At 46.7% G+C, this 20,676-nt stretch overlaps 1 protein-coding gene across 4 annotated transcripts in view; it reads right to left on the bottom strand.

Moving 5' to 3' along the window:
- Window positions 1-652: 652 nt before the first annotated feature.
- Window positions 653-20,676, bottom strand: part of RPP40 (ribonuclease P/MRP subunit p40) — a 46,048-nt gene continuing 26,024 nt past the window's right edge. For 2 of the 4 annotated variants that reach the window (XM_082848043.1, XM_082848042.1), the window contains exons 3-11: window positions 15,690-15,892; window positions 12,759-13,147; window positions 10,077-10,221; window positions 8,723-8,791; window positions 7,303-7,398; window positions 5,899-6,024; window positions 3,634-3,832; window positions 3,371-3,505; window positions 653-2,286 (exon numbers count right to left, since the gene is read on the bottom strand). In XM_082848043.1, the coding sequence (XP_082704169.1) occupies window positions 2,088-2,286; window positions 3,371-3,505; window positions 3,634-3,832; window positions 5,899-6,024; window positions 7,303-7,398; window positions 8,723-8,791; window positions 10,077-10,221; window positions 12,759-12,881 (1,092 nt within the window). In that variant the 5' untranslated portion in view covers window positions 12,882-13,147; window positions 15,690-15,892 and the 3' untranslated portion in view covers window positions 653-2,087. Of the gene's footprint in view, window positions 2,287-3,370; window positions 3,506-3,633; window positions 3,833-5,898; window positions 6,025-7,302; window positions 7,399-8,722; window positions 8,792-10,076; window positions 10,222-12,758; window positions 13,647-15,689; window positions 15,893-20,676 lie in introns of those variants that run through there. The other 2 variants (XM_082848045.1, XM_082848044.1) reach the window with 2 other exon arrangements.

The following is a 20,676-nucleotide window of genomic DNA, read 5'->3' as shown; positions in this document are numbered from 1 at the left end:
AATGAGTGGCAGTATTCGTGTAGAATTGGTATTATTTCTTCAAATGTTCGGTAAAACTCACGACTGAAGCCATCCCATTGGGGTTATAGGAAGGTTTTACCTGTTTCTTCTTGAGTGAGCTCTGGTAATTTGTGTCTTTCAAGGAATTTGTCAATTTCACCTACGTTCTTGAATTTATTGGTATAAAGGTGTTCCTATTATTTTAACATCTGTGGGATCTTCAGTCACGTTACCTCTCCCATTCCTTATATTGGTAATTGGTCTCTTTTTTTTTCCCTCACCAATCTGGCTGGAGATTTATCAATTTTATTGATTCTCCCAAAGAACAAGCTTTTGGATTAATTTTTCTCTATTTTATTTCATTGGTTACCACTTTGATCTTTATTATTCCTTTTCTTCTGCTGACTTTGGATTTAATTTGCTCTTCTTTTACTGTTTCTTAAAGTGGAAACTGAGGTCACTGATTTGAGACCTGTTTTCCTTTCTTCCTTTCCTTACAGCATTTAATGCTGCAAGTTTCCCTCTAAGTACTGCTTTAGCAAGAACCCACAAATTCTAGTTTTTTTTTTAAGTCATTTCAAATTACTTTCTAATTTCTCTTTAGATTTGTTCTTTGACTTGTGAGTTATTCTGTTTCCAAATACTTGGGATTTTCAAGGATCTTTCTGTTACTGATTTCTAATTTAATTCCATGTGACCAAATAAATTATTTAGCTTTTGAGAATTCTTATTCTGCAGCTCATTGAAACATTTTAAAAAATGGTTCTTGATAGGTATTCCAGAAATTGAAGTAGTTTTCAGTTGGTCCTTATCAGCCGTATTGCTGGGAAAAAATAAATTCTTTCAACTTTGTTTTTTACTTTTATTTTTTGGCCACGCTGTGTGGCATGTGGGATCTTAGTTCCCCAACCAGGGATCGAAGCCACGCCCCCCTGCGGTGGAAGCACGAGTTCTAACCACTATACCGCCAGGCAAGTCACTTTCTTTTTTAATTGAAGTATAGTTGATTTATGATGTCATGTCAGTTTCAGGTGTACAGCACAGTGATTCGGTTTTTTTTTTTTAATTTATTTTATTTATTTATTTATTTTTGGCTGTGTTGGGTCTTCGTTGCTGTGCGCAGGCTTTCTCTAGTTGCGGCGAGCGGGGGCTACTCTTTGTTGCAGTGCGCGGGCCTCTCATTGCAGTGGCTTCTCTCATTGTGGAGCACGGGCTCTAGGCGCGTGGGCTTCAGTAGTTGCGGCACACGAGCTCAGTAGTTGTGGCTCACGGGCTCTAGAGCACAGGCTCAGTAGTTGTGGCGCACGGGCTTAGTTGCTCCGTGGCATGTGGGATCTTCCCAGACCAGGGATCGAACCCGTGTCCTCCGCATTGGCAGGCGGATTCTCAACCACTTGTGCCACCGGGGAAGCCCCAGTGATTCGGTTTTACATACACACACACACGCACACGCACACACATATATATGTTTTTCAGATTCTTTTCCCTTATAGGTTACTGCAAAATTCAACTTGTTCTATATGAATATACAGTATCCAAATATCCCTCCTGACCCAGAAGCAGGAGAGTGAGCACACACTCAGCACACACTCAGGAACCAGCTGATCTGAGATCAAGTCTTGAATCCACAAGCAGGTGACTTCAGTAGCTTATGTACACTCTGTTCCCTCACAGGACTGATGTGAGAATTAAATGAGGTAGTAGATGAACAGCACTAATGCAGGAACTGGCTCTGGTAAGTATGATGTTAAGGATTTCTTGTTATTATGATGTGAGAAACTCACAATCACAGCACACATCTTACCCAGTGGTCCCATAACCCCCAGTCCCTGGCCATCGTGGCCCAAGCTACGACGCAGTAGCCCACGCCCTGGGCTCTTAGTGACAGGGAGAAATCAGCTATGAGCTTCCACCTGACGGCAAGCCTGTCACAGGATGGGCCCGAGTCCAGGGCAGATGCTAACAGACGCCGATCTGAGAAATGTCCTCATCACCCAAGTCTGAGTGAACACACAGTCCTTATACTGCCGAGAAATACGGAAAACGAGCATAAACGTAAACAAACACGACTTTACACTCTGTGCTTGTCATGGTGGACAGTCATCATTTGCCCCAACAGCCAACTGAAGCCAGTAGTCCCGATTACTAAAAACCACAAAGTTGTATAAATGTTCTCCTCCTTTTTGAAAACCGTGTTCGTTTTCTCTCCAGGAAACAGGGCTGTCTGCAAAGCCTTGAACCGACAACGTCACCCACGGGGCCAACTTTGGTTCGTCAAAGTAGCGACTGAAAAAGACAGACACTTCTTAACAAACAGGAAGAGTTAGGAACGGTCCCATTTGTTTTTTTTTTAACTTATTCAGGATAAGCGGTATTTCTGATGCTCCCATGAAGCTTTGACCTTAGCTTTCATTTATAAAAATTAGGAGACAGAAATTAAATTCCTGGTGCTATACTGTGAATTCAGTAAAGGTTCACCAACATGCAGCGCACACAACAAACTTCAGCGGTTCCTACCCTTATCGTGGAAGAGCATATAAGATTTAAAGAACAAAAAATTCCCCACCAAGTGTGTAAGAATCGTTTCCCTCCCCTGAACAGTGCTGCTTTCGGAGGCTCTGTAAACTGAAACACTGCAGAATAATTTATCGAATTTCTTTTTTAAAATCCATCCAATTTTTAAAACTTCAACCTTCTTACTGAGGAAAATAAAAGTACGAAGCTAATAAATGTGAAAGAGGATGTTGGATATAAAAAGGAAAACCCTCAACACTTAAATCTTAGACATTTTTCAAGCGAAGACTCAGAAGGCGTGGTGCTCATTTTCAATACGGGATTTGAGCTTCCTAACATTTTATTTACAGAACACCTCCCACAATGAACATCCAGTACTACTTTATACAACCCGTGGCATGTTACCGGTGCCCAGCGATTCACGGAGGTTAGAGCCAGGGCAGATTTTGGATATGATTTGGATTCAGAGGTGGTCAGCTCCTTTTCCCACCCATTTCAAAGTGAAGCATTTTGCAGAAATCCAGCATTTAAGACAGATCATAACGTGTTCCATAGAGTACTGCCGTTTACTTAAGTGATACTGTAACTTCAACGGCACCGAAATGGTCTTGGGGGGAGCGGAACAAGAACAATGAGCAGTTTGTTCCCAAGAAGCGCAGTAAAGCTCCGCTCTTTTCAAAGGACAAGGACCTGGCAATACCACCAGGGATGATTACATCATGTGAGATGATAACGTTACTGCACGTGAGCCCAAGCAAGGGAAAAGGGGGACACGCTGTGAGAGGACCCTGGAACCTGGATCATTAGCGGAGACAAGCAAGGCACAAATGGCAAAAAGGCTGTTCTTTTTTCTCACCACAGCTGTTCCAACAGAAGACGTATCTTCTCTGGAAGGATGAAACCAGTGATTGTACACAGGTAAGCTCTCGCCACCACTGTGCTTGGCTGGGGACAGCAGTAGGTTGATATGAAATTATCAGGCTCATTATTTCTGTAACCAAAAAAGGGAAAGAAAACGCATCTATATCCACTACACGATCAACTTTCAAAGTACTAAACCCCTGTTGAAAACGAGAAGCCAGCCCAAGCCCTCCAGGACCCGGGAACCCTCATACGCACAGCTCGGCGTTACTGAAGACGGCGCCCAGCCACTCGAAGAGCTCCTGGGCGCTGCAGGCCGCCTCCGGCTCGCCCCTGAGCTCGCCGCTCCGCAGCACGGGGCACGGCAGATCTGTCACCGTGCTCAGCGCTATTTTTGGCTGCCGCTCCTGAATCCGGTAATTGGAAAAGTATGACATCATCGTTGATCCTTCCGCACCTTCAAACACACCAAATAAGGCCACTTGAATAGCGTAAACAAGTTCAGTGAATCCCTGAGTCCACCCCATTCCCAATGGAGGGTTTCAGGAAGCAGGCAGGATGAAGTAAGGCCAGAGGAGGTTGTACAAAGCTTTACTCAGATTAAAATCATTTAAGTTGCCTTCGCCTCCTTGTGCCAAGGTTCTGTCAACATTCATCTTCTGTCACACTTTTCCTGGAAAGTCATAAGGCTTTCAGATTCAAGCCATACTAGTCTCAACATCTGCTCTACTAAGAAACTTCTGACTTAATCAAAGCATTACTTATGTTTAGATAAAATTAGTGAACTCTACAGAGAAAGCAGCGTATTTGCACACTCTCGAAGAAGGACACAGAAGAGGAGCTGAGGACAGAATCTCAGTCCAGCTTGTCTTTAAACCCCAGTAAGATCCAGTGTATCCTGAAGGATTTTCCCTGGAAGACGGAAATAGTGGCCCTCTTGGAGCAGAGGGCAGGCCTGCTTACTGCCCAGTGTATTAGAAATAATGTCTCCCTCCACCTCCTCCCTCCCTCCAGGGCAAAGGTCAGCAGGCTCACCGCCAGATATAAAAGATCTGAATTCCTTAGGCTCCAGGCTCCCCTCCTGTAATGCAACCCCCTGCTTGCACCAGCATCCCCTGCCCACCATGCATCACCCTGCAGGAACCAGGACTTGGTGAACTGGAGCAAACGCTGGTGCTCTGCCCACTGCTATTGCTGGGAATCATTAGGTTTTCTGTCTCTGACCCAGGGGTCTCGTGTCTCCTGCCAGAGTGCACGAGAACATGCTGGCTAACTTCTGAGCTTGCTAAGCGGGTGAAATCTCAGGTGCTTCACAGGTCTTGACAAGCCCTTAAAATACTTCGGAGTCTTAGGAACACAGTGGTCTCCAGAACCCACTGCATAGGAGGCCCTCAGTAAAGACTTCCTACAGCTGAGATGTCAGCCCCTCTGCCCTCTGTGTCTGCACCACACACAGAAGAAGCACCCAAGTGTTACAGACCTAGGCCTCACCCAGGCAACCCTGTAGCACCCAGTGACCACGAACTTCCCAGGAGGAGCAGATGGACCTATTTCCAAAATGGACCTAGGGGCTTCCCTCTTCTCCAAGAGAGAACTACACCATTGTAATTGTGATGATTTGATTCATTTAATCTTGTTTTGGGCCAAAGATACATACACTTCTAAAAGGAGCGAGGTACATGGTAGTTGTGAGCCGATTAAAAGGTTTGGTGAACATGAAACTCTGAACTAGATGTATTATTCTAATCAATTAAAAGGTACAACAAATTTAATCTGACATTTAATGATATGCCTGATTACTACCCTGCAATAACGAATAAGCAGTTTGTGTCTAGCAGTATAACTGGTGTTATTTTAAAACACTCCAGCCAAGGCTGTTGGAGGGAAGCTGGAGGAGGGAAAGGGAGAAATGGGCAAAGGGTAGTTGCCCGAGACCCCACCCTCAGGAGCTCCTGATCGACACACAACCCGAGGAGGTGGAGACAGACGGCTGCATGCCGAGATGATCCCGGACTATGGCTCTCAGGGATGCCAGAGGGGTCAAAGCAGTTTCCTTAACAACGTTTACAGGTCTCCCCCCATCCCAAAGTAGTGTTCCTACAAAACCTTTCATTAAGTCGAAATGGCATAAGGCGAAGAAGCAATTACCTTAAGACACATCTTGCTAACAGATGCATGAAATGAACGCTCAAAGACACAGTTCAAAGCTCTGCCGGCTAGAGGCTAAGATGCTGAGTGCAGTTCTGGGGGAGGGAGCTGGGGGTGCCACTCTCGCTGCTGGGGTGCACACTGCCTCTACAGCAGCTCACTGCAAAACACACGCTGAACACTATTTTCACTTTTTGCTTTCGTAAAAAGTAAAGGAGCATAAAGTGAACTTTCGAAAAGCGGGGGACACCTGTATCCATCTACGTGCACAACATCCCTGACCACTGGGGTGAATCATTCTCTCCTCACTACTCCCCTTTAATTAACCATTAGATTTCAAAACCACTCCATCGTTACACACTTTATTTTTCATACCTGTTTGATGCCACGCCAAAAGAAAATCAAATTTCAATGGTTTCTTTTCTTTGAAAGCCCAAGATATTCTTTTATACTTCTTAGAGTCCAGTTTAGAGGATAAATCCATCAAATCAATGGAAACAACTTAAAAAAATGGAGAGGAATAAACAGTTCATTCATATACACACAATTTGCGCTGTGCAAAACATGCTAGATTAAAAACATCAGGAGTTTTAGAAGTTTTATGGATAAAAAAAGTTATTTTGTATTTCTTGCCCTCCCTTTGGGTTCCCAAACCAAAACTCTGCCTCTGATGGACATTTCTGGCATTGACAGATAATTACAACAGGTGTTTTATTTTTTATTTATTTTTTAAATTTATTTATTTATATTTTTATTTATTTTTGGCTGCGTTGGGTCTTTGTTGCTGCACGTGGGCTTTCTCTAGTTGCGGTGAGCAGGGGCTACTCTTCATTGTGGTGCACGGGCTTCTCACTGCGGTGGCTTCTCTTGTTGCAGAGCATGGGCTCTAGGCACGTGGGCTCAGTAGTTGTGGCTCACGGGCTCCAGAGTGCAGGCTCAGTAGTCATGGCACACGGGCTTAGTTGCTCTGCGGCATGTGGGATCTTCCCGGACCAGGGCTCAAGCCTGTGTCCCCTGCACTGGCAGGCAGATTCTTAACCACTGGGCCACCAGGGAAGTCCCACAACAGGTGTTTTAAATTCACATTTTTCGTAGTCAAAGACCAAGGGCAGAGATCAACTCTAACCTAGCTGTGGAGGTGGCAGCCGTAACTACTGATGTTCAAGCCAGACCATCAACAGAACTACATCTCTTCACTCATGGGTGAATTTCTACTAGTCATCATAAAACTTGGGAAAATTAAAGGAAATTCTTTACTAAGAGCAAGTTGGAACAGATGCAAACTGGTATATATAGGCTGGTTAAACAACAAGGTCCTACTGTATAGCACAAAGAACTATATTCAATACCTTGTGATAAACCATAATGGAAAAGAATATGGAAAAGAATGTACATATATGTATAACTGAATCATTTTGCTGTACAGCAGTAATTAACACACTGTAAATCAACTATACTTCAATTTAAAAAAAAAAAGAACAAGTGGGTTTATCACTTTGAATTTGTGACCCAAAACATATGTATCTAATGGAACATGTCCAAGTCTGTGATCTTTTCAAGATGCAGCCGACAGCTGAAGACAAACAGATGCACAGCAGTATCTATCTCATCCTATCTGATGCCCACCCGAGAGTCCCCGGAGTAAGGAGTTTTAAAGACAAGAAAAAGCCACACTTCTTCTGAGCAAAGAGAACAGAGGCAATTCAAACATTTAAATTCAAATTGTTACAGGAAGACTACTGCCTTGTTAGAAACTGATGGAGTGAGCGTGATACTTACTAAACTTCATGGTCTTCCTGCCAGAATACTGAGACGGACGACCTTGAAGTCCAGTTTCTTCATAAGTGTCTTTATCCAGGGATAAAATTAATTTCCCTATAAATCAAATAATTCCCATAAGAGATGTTAAAAATATCATGTGTTCACTGACTAAGAGAAAGCAAGACAAATTGGGCAGTTAAATACCAGTGCACACAAGGGTCTTATTTATTCATACATGTATCTTATTTATAATACATTATATGTACAAAGACATCATTTATTAGAGTGAAACTAGAAACTATCGAAGTTTTTATTAAAGAAAGAGTAAACAAATTATGGTATACTTCTTCTTTGGAATATTTTCAAGACATTAAAAAGAGTAAATTAAAACTGTATGTACTAGGCTTTCCTGGTGGTGCAGTGGTTAAGAATCCGCTTGCCAAAGCAGGGGACAGCTTGAGCCCTGGTTCAAGAAGATCCCACATGCTGCGGAGCAACTGGGCCTGCGTGCACCACAACTACTGAGCCTGCGCTCTAGAGCCCGTGAGCCACAACTACTGAAGCCTGCGCGCCTAGAGTCCATGCTCCGCAACAAGAGAAGCCACTGCAATGAGAAGCCCGCGCACCGCAACAAAGAGTAGCCCCCGGCTCGCCGCAACTAGAGAAAGCCTGCGTGTGGCAACCAGGACCCAACACAGCCAAAAATAAATAAAATAAAAAAACAACACAAACCCCCAAAAAACTGTATGTACTAATAGGGAGAGATGTCTAGGATATACAGCCTGGGAAAAAAGCAAGCTGAGAAACAATGGACTATGACATAATATATATATATTTTAAAAAAAGAACCTGTATGTGTTTATAAATTCATAGAAAATGTCTAGAAGAATGAACACCTACCTGCTAACAAGAGTGCCTGCTGAGGGGCTTCCCCGGTGGCGCAGGAGTTAAGAATCCGCCTGCCAATGCAGGGGACACGGGTTCGAGCCCTGGTCCAGGAAGACCCCACGTGCTGCAGAGCAACAAAGCCCATGCGCCACACCTACTGAGCCTGTGCTCTAGAGCCCGTTCACCACAACTACTGAGCCCGCAAGCCACAACTACTGAAGCCTGCATGCCTAGAGCCTGTGCTCCACAACAAGAGAAGCCACAGCAATGAGAAGCCCGTGCACCGCAATGAAGAGTAGCCCCCGCTCGCCGCAACTAGAGAAAACCGGCGCACAGCAACGAAGACTCAATGAAGCCAAAAATAAATAAATAAATAAAATTGATTCTTTAAAAAAAAAAGAATGCCTGCTGAGAATGGCAGTGAGTTTGGAGGGACGGGGATGAAAGGGGGGACTTTCACTTTACACACATCCGAATGACTTGACTCTTTCTTTTTTACCGTTTGTGTTTCCTCCATAATTAAGAAAGAAGAAAAAATGAGTGTGGTTACCGTTTGGTAGCAGGGCCACAGTATTATCCTCATCAATATTTGTGTTGTACGTTAGTGCATAGCACGCACCTGTAAGAGAAAACCCAGAGGAGAAATTAAGACAAGAAAAAAATCACACCTGCAAGAAGTTAGTGGATTATTTTCACAGGATAACAAACCTTCCGGGTCACTGCTCCAGCTCACTCAGCCAAGCTGGAGGACACGCAAGGCCGAGCACAGCTAGTTCACGCCCCTGCCTAGGGCCTAGCTGTGCAAGCTGGCTACCAACGAGCAGAAAATGCACTCAGGATGGAGCACACACCTCCGGGGATGCTGGCAGAGGGGCACAAAGTGGAAAAGCGGGTGAGCGTACACACCCGAAAGGCAGAGTTCCAGATGAAGACTCAACATGTGCCACAAACTTGTGTGAAGTCAAGAAAGCGACTCAACCTCTCTGAGCCTCATTTTTCTCACCTGTAAAATGGGCGTTGCAGGCCTATTTCATAGTGTTGTTGCCAGGGTTAAGTCGGGTCAGCTACATAAAAGTCCCTGCCATGGCCAGTGTCCACACTGTTACCAAGATAGCCTCAAACTTCTTTTTTTTTTTTTTTTGACCACACCACACAGCTGTGGGATCCTAGCTGCCTGAGCAGGGATCGAACCCGGGTCCTCAGCAGTGAAAGCGAGGAATCCTAACCACTGGACCGCCAGGGAATCCCCCAGCATCAAGCTTCAGAACCGAAGAAAGGAATCATGTCCGTGTGACCAAAGACAAGATGTCAGTGGCCCTTGTGCAGTAATGTATATAGTGAGGGTGGATCCCTAAAGACACGCTGAAATAGTTTCAAACAAGTGGCTCCTAGGATATAACTGGAACAAGCCAATCCAGCCAGCTGACACAGATGGGAATGAGGTGCGCAGGCGAGGCTGAGAGCCACAACGTCTAAGCGGAAGATGCTGAACCCCAATCAGCACCTGACTCCGGGGCCAGCAGCTGTGGCTGCACCAGGAGACCACCCTCTCCAGACAGCTGTCATGGGGGCTGCGGGGAGAACAGCGGTCTGTCTCTGCAGCCACACACCCAATGGCAGCACATCTGAACACAGCGGTTGAAGATTTTCCTTTCCATTAACCCTCATATGACACACTCCCACACAACACCTGTGGACCAGCGCAATCAGAAACCAGCACCTAGTGAGGGCACACAGAGTCGGCTGAGCTACTGCGGGACGGAGGGAGGGATGCACACACCTGACCACACAGGCGATCTCCAGCAGTCCTATTCAGAACAAGAGAAGGACCCTGGTATTGCTATGCGATCTCCCTGGACTTCCTCACCTCACCGTGTTCATAGACACTACACGGCTTTCCTTACCTTTCTTGACAAAAGTATTGATGAATTTGTGTGCGATTAACTCATGAAGAGGTAAATCCTTCACAAAGTAATAGGGTCCAGAGTCCATGACCAGGTCCTTCAGCTCTTTTGACAGTATCCCACATTCAGGAATCAGAAAGGAAACCTATTGGAATGTGCAATATAAACAAGTCTTATTCATTGAAGCATTGCTGACTTACAATATGACATTAGTTTCATGTGTACAGCATAGTGATTCAGTATTTTTGCAGATTATACTCCATTATAAGTTTAAACAAGTCTTACTTTCATGTAGATCAACACCCAGGTTTTTAGGGATGATACATCATGAAGGCTGCTAACCATTCCTCCACAGCTTTCAAAAAAACTCTGAAATTAACTTACCAATCTCAGAGTGGGAGATGGGGATCGACATATATACACTATTGATACTATGTATAAAATAGATGACTAATGAGAACCTACTGCATAGCACAGGGAACTCTGCTCTGCTCTGTGGTGACCTAAATGGGAAGGAAATCCAAAAAAGAGGGGCTATATGTATACGTATAGCTCACTCACTTTGCTGTACAGTAGAAACTAACACGATATTGTAAAGCAACTATGCTCCAATAAAAATTTTAAAAATAACAAAACAAAAAAACCTTACTAATCTCAGGAAAAGAGAAATTTGACAACTCAAGTTTTCCATTTCTGTATTCGAGCTTACAGTACAGGAAAGGTGAATGAGCAAAACAATCCCCCCCCCCCCCCCGCCCCGGTACGCGGGCCTCTCACTGTTGTGGCCTCTCCCGCTGCGGGAGCACAGGCTCCGGACGCGCAGGCTCAGCGGCCATGGCTCACGGGCCCAGCCGTTCCGCGGCATGTGGGATCCTCCCGGACTGGGGCACGAACCCGTGTCCCCTGCATCGGCAGGCGGACTCTCAACCACTGTGCCACCAGGGAAGCCTGAGCAAAACAATTTTAATGGGAAGCTCTTGCTTGTGGGTTTTTTTTTTAAATAATTTTTTAAAATTAATTTTATTTATTTTTGGCTGCGTTGGGCCTTCCTTGCTGCACGCGTGCTTTCTCTAGTTGCGGTGAGCGGGGGCTACTCTTTGTTGCCGTGTGTGGCTTCTCATGCGGTGACTTCTCTTGTTGCAGAGCACGGGCTCTAGGCGTGCAGGCTTCAGTAGTTGTAGCACACGGGCTCAGCAGTTGTGGCTCGCGGGCTCTAGAGCGCAGGCTCAGTAGCTGTGGCGCACGGGCTTAGCTGCTCAGCGGCATGTGGGATCTTCCCGGACCAGGGCTTGAACCTGTGTCCCCTGCACTGGCAGGTGGATTCTTAACCACTGTGCCACCAGGGAAGCCCTTGCTTGTGTTTCATCTTTTACAAATGAGCAATATATTTTATGTCCCGTTCCTATCACTACATTAATTAATTTTTAGGGAAAAATAGTACAATTGAATATCCCTAGATCTGTGTATCCTAGTACCAGGTTGGAATCAAAGGAACTGTTCCTTAGGGCATAAGGAATTTAGGGACACCAATTATTAAGAGGTTACATGGAAGCAGAAGTCTGCTGGATGTTTACACTTTACAGATAGAAAAATTCTACAGATGGGACGGGAGAGATAAGGTACACATCCCCGACTGCTGTCTGTGATGAGCTTTCCATCCAAAGCAGAGATAATCAACCTGGCAGGTTTCAAACGTCGCCCAGGTGCTCCACACCTTGAAAAATCACTCTCCCAAAGCTGGGACACCAGTTTGTCCCTGAAGGACCAGGGTCACCAGTTGTGTCTGAGAAACGAGCCAGTCAGGCCTGAGTTCAGATTAGGCTGGTCTATTTAAAGTGGAAAAGGCTTAAAGCATTTTCATTGTAAGGTTTATTCTGAAGCCCTCTCCACTTAAATGGGTTGGTGAAGCCCGCCCAGCATACACTACCTGGGAATTAGGAATGTTCTCTTCTACTCTCAGCAGATCCTGGATAAACTGATAATTAACCTCACCGATGCTTCAACCACCACATTCGCGAAAAAGGCGCCCGAGAGGGTGACATTTTCACGGAGCAACAGCGAAAATCGCTCTGAAGTTGCGCATGCGAGCAGGGAAGCCTCGGCGAATTTCTGCAAAAGCTGCCGAAATGGTGCACTCTGGCTGGACAACGCAGAAGGCAGCAGGCAAAGGGGGAGATTTCTCAGGTATCAAACTAGCGCCCATAAGCGGTTCAGAAGGGCAAGCAGCTTCCCGGACTCCGCACGAGGCTCTGCAAAGACCCTCCGGCGCGCGGCGGGGGAACGAAGCCGGGATGGGGAAGGGGCGGGTCCGTCCCGGGCTGCGGGGCACACCCGCCAGGGCCTGGTCCCGGCCTCGCCCCTCCCCGGGACGCACCCCACCCGCAGCGGGGCGGGGCAGGAGTAAGTGGCCACAGGCGCGGCGAACTCTGTCAGGCGCACGCCAACCTGCTTCTCCCTCCGAAGGCGGAACACCGCCCCGCGCCGGTGCATCTTGGGACTTGTAGTCCTGAGGAGGGGCAAACCACAGTCCCGGAGCGGCTAGAGACTACAGTTCCCAGCATGCCCGGCGAGGGCCCCCGCCCCCTCCGCGCGCCGAGGGCGGGGGAGCAGAGCGCGGCTGTCCCCAAGCCTCCACCGCCGGCGGGATGGTGTGCGGTCCGCGGGCCCGGGATGTGGACTCACCCTGTAGTTGTGATAGTGCGTCTCCACGAGGTGCCGGTGGCGCGACTTCTCGTGGCCGAAGTTGGACTTTTCGCAGACCAGCAAGTGCCGGGGCACCTCTCGCAGCCGACACAGCATGGCCATGGTCTTCCCCACTCAGGTCCTGCCAGGGTTCGGCTCGCCCCGCCCCTTCCCCGCGGGCATGCGCAGTGCAGGCACGCCGCACGTGTTGAGGCGGTCCCGGGTAGGGGCGGGGCTAGTGCTGGGAGCGGGCCTAGGCTTCTGGGGGCCTACGCAGAAGCTCGCTGATGGTTACCTGCAAGGTACCCTACCTGAAATTAGTTCTCTTGCCAGAATCCTTCCTCTAGGCCCCAGGTTGCTCCTTCCCAAATTGTTAAGGAAGTTTGTGTCTAAAGGTAATACATAATACCTTTAATAGGGCTCCTTAAGACTCCTTCAGAACCACTTTCAAGATGCTTTTAAAAATATCCTTTTGGAAGCGATTTTAATAATTTCTTGCTATTGGAGGTTATAGTGATAATGCGTTTTTCCATCTAAGTTTTCTGACCAACTCCAAGTGCCGTACTCCTACATGCTTCTCAAACTGGAGTATGCACAGCCCCAATTCTATGCAGAGAGGACACAAAACAGCAGAATATTTGTAGTACAACCTCATGGAGCATCAGTTTTACTATAAGATTTGGAAGAATAGAACTTAAGTAATTTGGAAGGTATTTACAAATCTAAAACTAAGACAGACTGGGAAGTCCTCTGCCATTAATGTCAGTATCCTGTGCCTTAGATGTCATATTATCTCTGTGAATACTCTAAGGAAAACCTGTTTCCATTATTTTAAATAAGAAAAATGATAAGGCCTAGCAAGTTAATCGAAAAACTACCGATTCCCTAAATCACAATGTGGCACCTAGATATACCTTATAAATATTGTATTAGAATGTAGAATGCTTAGAGCATTGCTTCTTTTTTTTTTGCGGTATGTGGTCCTCTCACTGTTGTGGCCTCTCCCGTTGCGGAGCACAGGCTCCGGACGCGCAGGTTCAGCGGCCATGGCTCACAGGCTCAGCCGCTCCGCGGCATGTGGGATCTTCTTGGACCGGGGCACGAACCCGTGTCTCCTGCATCGGCAGGCGGACTCTCAACCACTGCGCCACCAGGGAAGCCCAAAGCATTGCTTCTTGGTCACCACACAATTCAACAGCAGTGGCCTCTCAGACCAGCAACATCAAATATGTACATCTCCTTGGTTGGTGCTCCAAAGCTTTGCAAAGTGACTAGCGTGATTCTGACCGTCTATCAATTATGTGTGAAAGCAACATGAAGCTTTTCTAGCATGCCGTTTAGGTTAAAATATTGTATTAAATTTTGTGTGGCCTCTCCCTTTGCGGCGCACAGGCTCCGGACGCGCAGGCTCAGCGGCCATGGCTCATGGGCCCAGCCGCTCCGCGGCATGTGGGATCTTCCCGGACCGGGGCACGAACCCGTGTCCCCTGCATCAGCAGGCAGACTCTCAACCACTGCGCCACCAGGGAAGCCCAAAATATTGTATTAAGTTTTGAAGGCTTGGTGTAAATTCTATACGTATGAACTTCAGCTGGAAAATGTATGGCGAGATAAGTAGCTGCTGTGCATTTTGGGTGTTGAGAACTCAGAGGTGTTCTTACAGGGAAGCGTGATGAGGATATGATCTGCGGGGTGTCCTGTGTTATGAAATAGAAGGCCAAAATCCTATTTATTTCAAAGATGAAAGCTGCAACTTCAAGTCAGTTTGGGGCTGAGTCCTTTCTGCCTCCCTCCCCAGAGTTCTGCGTGTGTAATGTCCCTTGCCGATCACATTCCTCCCCCCCTCCCTCCCCACTGGGTGGTTTCTGTCAGCGGACAAACATGCCTTTGTGTTGTGCATTAAACAAGCAGACCTCCTTTGACCACAGGTCGCTCTGCGTTGCCGCTGTTTCTCTGCTCCATTAGGGCTGCTTCTCCTCACATTCTCTACTGAACCCGTTTCATTCCAGCTTTTCTCCACAATGCTTCACTGAAATGGCTCTGCAGCCCCTCCCCACTGTCTCCACCCTACAACCACTGCCGGTAACCTTCCTCTCTTTCTGGTCCACTGCCAGTCACAGCCTCCCAGCCATCTCGTCCTCCTACAGTCCATCCTCCACTCAGCATCCAGACTGATCTCTGGAAAATGTCAACAACATGATATATGCAAACCCCGCCCCCACTTAAACCCTGTCACTGGCTTCTCGTTGCAGTTGAATAAAAGTTTAGTTAACCTGGCCCCTGCCAACCTCTGTGGCCTCATCTGCCCTTGCTTGTTCATACCATTGTGTCAGCTTTTCTGGTTTCTAGAGCTGAAAGCACTACCAGCATCTCTCCTCAGACCCAGGGTGGGGAGAGACAGTGTCAAGTCCAGGGAGGGAGCAGAGGGGTGCAAGCAGAAAGCTTCCGAAGCTCAACCGCTGTGTCCCAGCTGCTTCTTGGTGTGGGCCCATTCCCCCTTTCCAGAGATCAGACAGCAAAGGAAGGAAGATGGGGCCCCCAGAAGGTGCAGCCCAATGTCTTCAAATCTGTCCACAACCTTGACCTCCAGAGTTTAGATCTGGAGGGAACAGATTAAAGACAAACTTCTTATTTTGCAATCTGGCCTTGGGCCCTAGTGGTCAGACTCTGGTTGCCTCTTTCCTCCTGTCAGGTGGGGCACTGAGTGCATTTAAGAACCAATCACAAGCATACATGATGACAACAATTTCTGTATAACTCAAGAGATCCAACTTTAAACAAGGGGAAAGGGAAACCAGCGCCTATTGGGTGCCTACTGTTTGCCAGTAGGCAAACTTGTGATGAACATATCATTGAATCCTGGCATCCTGTCTGCAGTGGGCGTATGTATTAGTTAGCTACTGCTGCATAACAAGCCACCCCAGTACTCACCTAGCTCAGGCTGGGCTCAGCGAGACAATTCTTCTGGTCTCAGCTGGGCTCCTTCATGCATGTGTGGTCAGCTGCAGGTTGATTAGGGGGCTCTGCTTCTGGTGAGGAGCTGGCTGTTGACTGGGCACCTTGGTTCTACTCCCTGAAGTATCTCATCCTCCAGCAGGCTAACATGGGCTTGTTGTCATGGAGACGGCAGGGTTCTGAAAGAAAAAGCAGAAGTATCTAAGACCTTTCAGGCCGAGGTCCCAAGCTGACCCACTGGCATGCCCACTGCATTCTACTGGCCAGCCCTGATGCAAGGTTTGGAGGGACAGATTCCACCTCTCAGTGGGAGCAGCTGTAAAGTCACATTTCAAAGGGCTTGGATACAGGGAGGGATGAAGAATCGCTGCCGTTTGTGCACTCAGTGTAAGGATGCCTTTTCTCGAAAACGAGGTTTCTATAGCTGTTCCAAGCCCAGTAACTTGTCCAAAGCCTCACAGCTACTGAGTGGCTGGGCTGAGACTGGGAATCAACTCCACCTGTCTCCAGAGCCCACCCACTGCCACTGGACCCACTGCTGATGCAGCCTTCCTAGTCATTCGAGGTTCTGGAGGTGGACACTTCTGCAGTAGGAACAGACTGTGCAGAGATTTCAGTGTCTAGTACTCCTCACCTTTGGGAATAATCCCCTTGAGAGAGTGGTGAAGTGTCTTGGAAAGACTTGGAATAACTTGGGGAAATGGCCAAGGGCTGAGTTGAGGAAATCAGGCCCCAGCAATACCGTTTTCATTACTAATCACAGGAGAAATTTGAAAAATACATAATGCACTCCACGTGTTGGCAAATTCTTCTCATCTTTTTTTGGTACTTGTAGGCTATTTATGATTTTCAACACAGACTAAATCAAACTACCGTGTCTAAAACCACCTCTGACTCTGACAGCAAGTGACACAGAAATAGATCTGCTAAGAAGACATTTCCTCCTGTTGCTGAGTAAGAAGTAGTCCTTTGCTTTTAACAGGGCAAAACTGTTTTCGGAGACCCCGGAGCACACACGGAAATCACTTGCAGCTAATGCCTCGACAGCCCTGAGTCAGTGGTTCTCACCCCTGGCTGCACAGGACCATCACCTGGGGGGCTTTTAAGATTCCTTAAACCCGAGTGCAACAGACCAATTAAATCAGAATCCCTAGAGTGAGGCCTGGGCATCGGTATTTTTTATGGCTCTCCAGGTGATTACGGGGCCTGGTCAAGGCTGAAGACCATCGCTTTAAACCCACATCTTTGGGTGAACTTGTTCCAAATGGTTCATCAAGTAAAAGCGTTCGCTGCTGGGTCGTGGTCTTCCAGCCTCACCTGCACAGCCTACTTACCACCCTCGGCATCCCTTCCACTAGTTTTATTCCTGATTCAACCCAGTTCTGCAGGTTCTGAGTGCCCACTGTGCACGGGGTGCTGTGCTAAGAGTCGTGGTCCTGATGAACTGCTCTGGAAAAAGTATCGCATCATAAAAAATAAAAATCACGCCACCTACCAAATGGAGGCAAAAACTGGAAGACTCTAAGGGGTCACCTGAGGGTTAGGACGTGAATACTTCAAGATATTAAAATCCGTCTGATGAGACCATCAGTGAACGTGTCCCGCTTCAAAACAAGACAAAACCCTGCTGTTATTCTGAGATACTGAGCTAGGATTTTTGTGTAAATATGCAGCATTTAAATTTTATTGGCATGTAACATGCATACAGAGATATATGCAGGAAGCATTCACGGGCACCTCGATGGGTCATTACAGAGTGGACATGCTTGTGTGGCCAAAAGCAACATCAGCTTCGCTCCGGCCTCCCTGACACACCCCGCCATCACTTCTCCCTCCCTCCTCCACGAAGAAACCAACACCTCACCGGCTAACACCGTAGACCAATTTCCGTTTTTGATAACAGCAGTTTGTTACAGAAAATTTTAAGCATTTACAGAATAGCAAAATGGTATAAGAGACCTGTCACCCAGCTTCAGTGACTCCTAATTATCTGCTATTTCTCTTTCATCAATACCTCAAGCTACTACCCACCCTTCACTTTTTTTCCAATTGTTTTTCTTTTTCATGAGGTAAGAGGTCCATACATTGAAAGGCACAGACATTAACTGTGAGAAATAAATGCACCCATGTATACGTCACCCCTTTCGAGAACAGAATATTTTCATCACCTCCAGAAAATTCCCTCAAGTTCCTTCCCAGGCAATTTTTTTCTCCCCCCACAAGCAAACGCTCTTGTGATTTTTTTTCACCACGGGTTCATTTTGCCTGTCATCCTACAATAATGTGTCACGGCCAGCTTGTCTCACTCAGCAGTGTGTTTATAGATTCATCCACAGTGTGTGCCCCTGTAGTTTGCTCCTTTAAGTTCTGAGTTGTATTCTCCTGTGTAAACATATCACAGTTTGTTGATACATTTTTCTATGTATGGATATTTGGGTTACTTGCTGGTTTGGGCTACTCTGGCCCAAGGGTCTATGAGCATGCTTGTACAAACACTTTTTGTATTCCATTTAATTCCTTTACTAGCATTTAAGCGACACCTCTTTGCATTGTTTTAGTGGTCGTTCCAGGGGTTACAATATGCATCTTTCACATATTACAATCCACTTAGAACTAATAGTGTACTATTTTCAGACGTGGACATTATAAAAACCTCTCTGTATCCTTTGTGCTACTGTTGACATACATCTCACATCTGCACGTTATAAACCCCACGATACAATGTTATAATTTTTGCTTTGAACACTCATAGGTCTTTTAAAGAAAATAAGATAAAAATTTACTAATAAATATTTGGAGGAAATATCTGAGGCCAATATACTGTGTCTCCTTTAAGTTTCCCTCGGAATGTTTGCATTCAGGACCAAATCTTGCCTATGGTCATTATTGTTGGTGTATCCGGTGACGACTGCGCCCTCTGGGTAATAATCCAATGCTGGCTCACATTGTTCCAGTTTGAGCCATTGGGAGCTCTTCCAGGTCAGCTTTTTTTTTGACATTTCCGTACTTTTTTTAAAAAAGCAGTTTCTTAGTTTCTGGCATTATTAAGATGCTCCAGGCTCATCTTGTATCTTCCACCTCAGTGCCAGAATTAGCCTTTTCTCCAAGAAACCCTCTTTTTATTGGAAAATGGTACAGTAGTCCCCCGCCCTTAGCTGTGGTTTCGCTTTCAGCAGTTTCAGTTACCCATGGCCAAGCACGGTCCAAAAATATTAAGTGAAAAATTCCAGGAATAAAAAATTCATGTTTTAAACTGGGCACCATTCTGGGTAACGTGATGAAATCTCTCCTGTCCGGCTCTGTTCCGCCTGGGTTCCCCCGCCATGGACATCGTCTGCTCCCGGCACCCAACCATCCACATCATCACGGCTGAGAATCCAGGATCACTGGAAGCAGACGATCCTCCTTCTGACATATGGTCAGAAGGTCAGTAGTCGCCTAATGCTATGTCACAATGCCTACGCCATTCACCTCACTTCATCTCGTCACCCAGACACAAGAAGAAGGGTGAGTACAGTACAATAAGATATATTGAGAGAGAGACCACATCCACATAACATTTTTACAGTATACTGTTATAATTGTTCTATTTTATTATTGGTTATTGCTGTTAATCTCTTACCATGCCTAACTTATACATTAAACTTTGTCATAGGTGTGTAGGTATAGGAAAAAAATCATAACGTATATATAGGGTTCAGTAGTATCTGTGGTTTCAGGTCAGCGAAGAGCTGCACTGCAGTGGTGCAGACTGTGCACTGCAAGCCCTCCAGGCAGGCTTCACAATCCACGTGATCTTTCCTGTGTGTTCTCCTCTCCAACCAACTACACAAACTGCAGATTTCACATTAAATAATAGAAAGAAATGGGAAATAACCGCAGCACTAGGACAGTGCCTACCAGATGAAAGGCAGTAAAGAAATGGTAGTTTCTTTTCCTTCCTTGTTTTTCTGCGGTGGGTTAGAAAGCCAGTTTCCCTAGAGAATGTTGACTGAGACGTCGCTCCAGCACAAGGAACCAGGGCTAAGGAGCAGCTACTGGCAGCTGTATTTGTGAGCTGCCTGAGCTGATTTATTATTTTATTTAAAGTTATTTATTTATTTTTGGCTGTGTTGGGTCTTCATTGCGGTCTGCGGGCTTCTCACTGTGGTGGCTTCTCTTGTTGCAGAGCACGGGCTCTAGGCACGTGGGCTTCAGTAGTTGTGGCACTCGGGCTCGGTAGTTGTGGCTCGCAGGCTCTAGAGCGCAGGCTCAGTAGCTGTGGCGCACGGGTTTAGTTGCTCCGCGGCATGTGGGGTCTTCCCGGACCAGGGCTCGAACCCGTGTCCCCTGAGGCGGATTCTTAACCACAGCGCCACCAGGGAAGCCCTAATTTATTATTATCACGATTACGTTTTGACAGATCTACTCAGTACTTCGTGTGTGTGAAGCCCGTAATAGCAGATCTGGCTACAACAGTGGCTGGCTGCACCATATAGCTGAATTCGTAGACAAGTATTTGGAGTGACTTGTCAGGGGCTGGTATGTAAATCAGTGCCAAGTGTATGTAAGTAGGTCTCCAGGCCCAAATTCTGCCTCGTGACAACACAGTCCACACCACAATAACCACACTCGCTACTCTGAGCATCTCAGGGCACTTGTGTATAGAGACATTCACATCAGCAGAGCAAACAGCGTTCTTGGTGGGGCGGGACACACTCGGGGTGTCCATGTGGCCCAGGTTCCAAAACGGAGTGGGGTGACAAGGCTGCTGTCCCCGGAACGCAAAGCTTTAACAAAGGTGGTAAAGAAGTGAGAAAAGGAGGAACCTGCTGTTTCCTCACAGCCTCAGGCCCAGCCGATCTCTAGTCCAGACAGGGTGGAGAAACGGGATTTGCCCTAGATAAGGATCTGCAGGAAGATTTCAAAGCAGCTGTTTGAGCCCTGGAGAGGCAGCCACGTGGGTGAGCCTTCATCTGCAGAG

This window comes from Leucopleurus acutus (genome assembly GCF_964270905.1).
Source record: "Leucopleurus acutus genome assembly, chromosome: 10".
In the NCBI taxonomy this organism is placed as follows: domain Eukaryota; kingdom Metazoa; phylum Chordata; class Mammalia; order Artiodactyla; family Delphinidae; genus Leucopleurus; species Leucopleurus acutus.
This window is presented reverse-complemented; position numbering and strand designations above follow the sequence as displayed.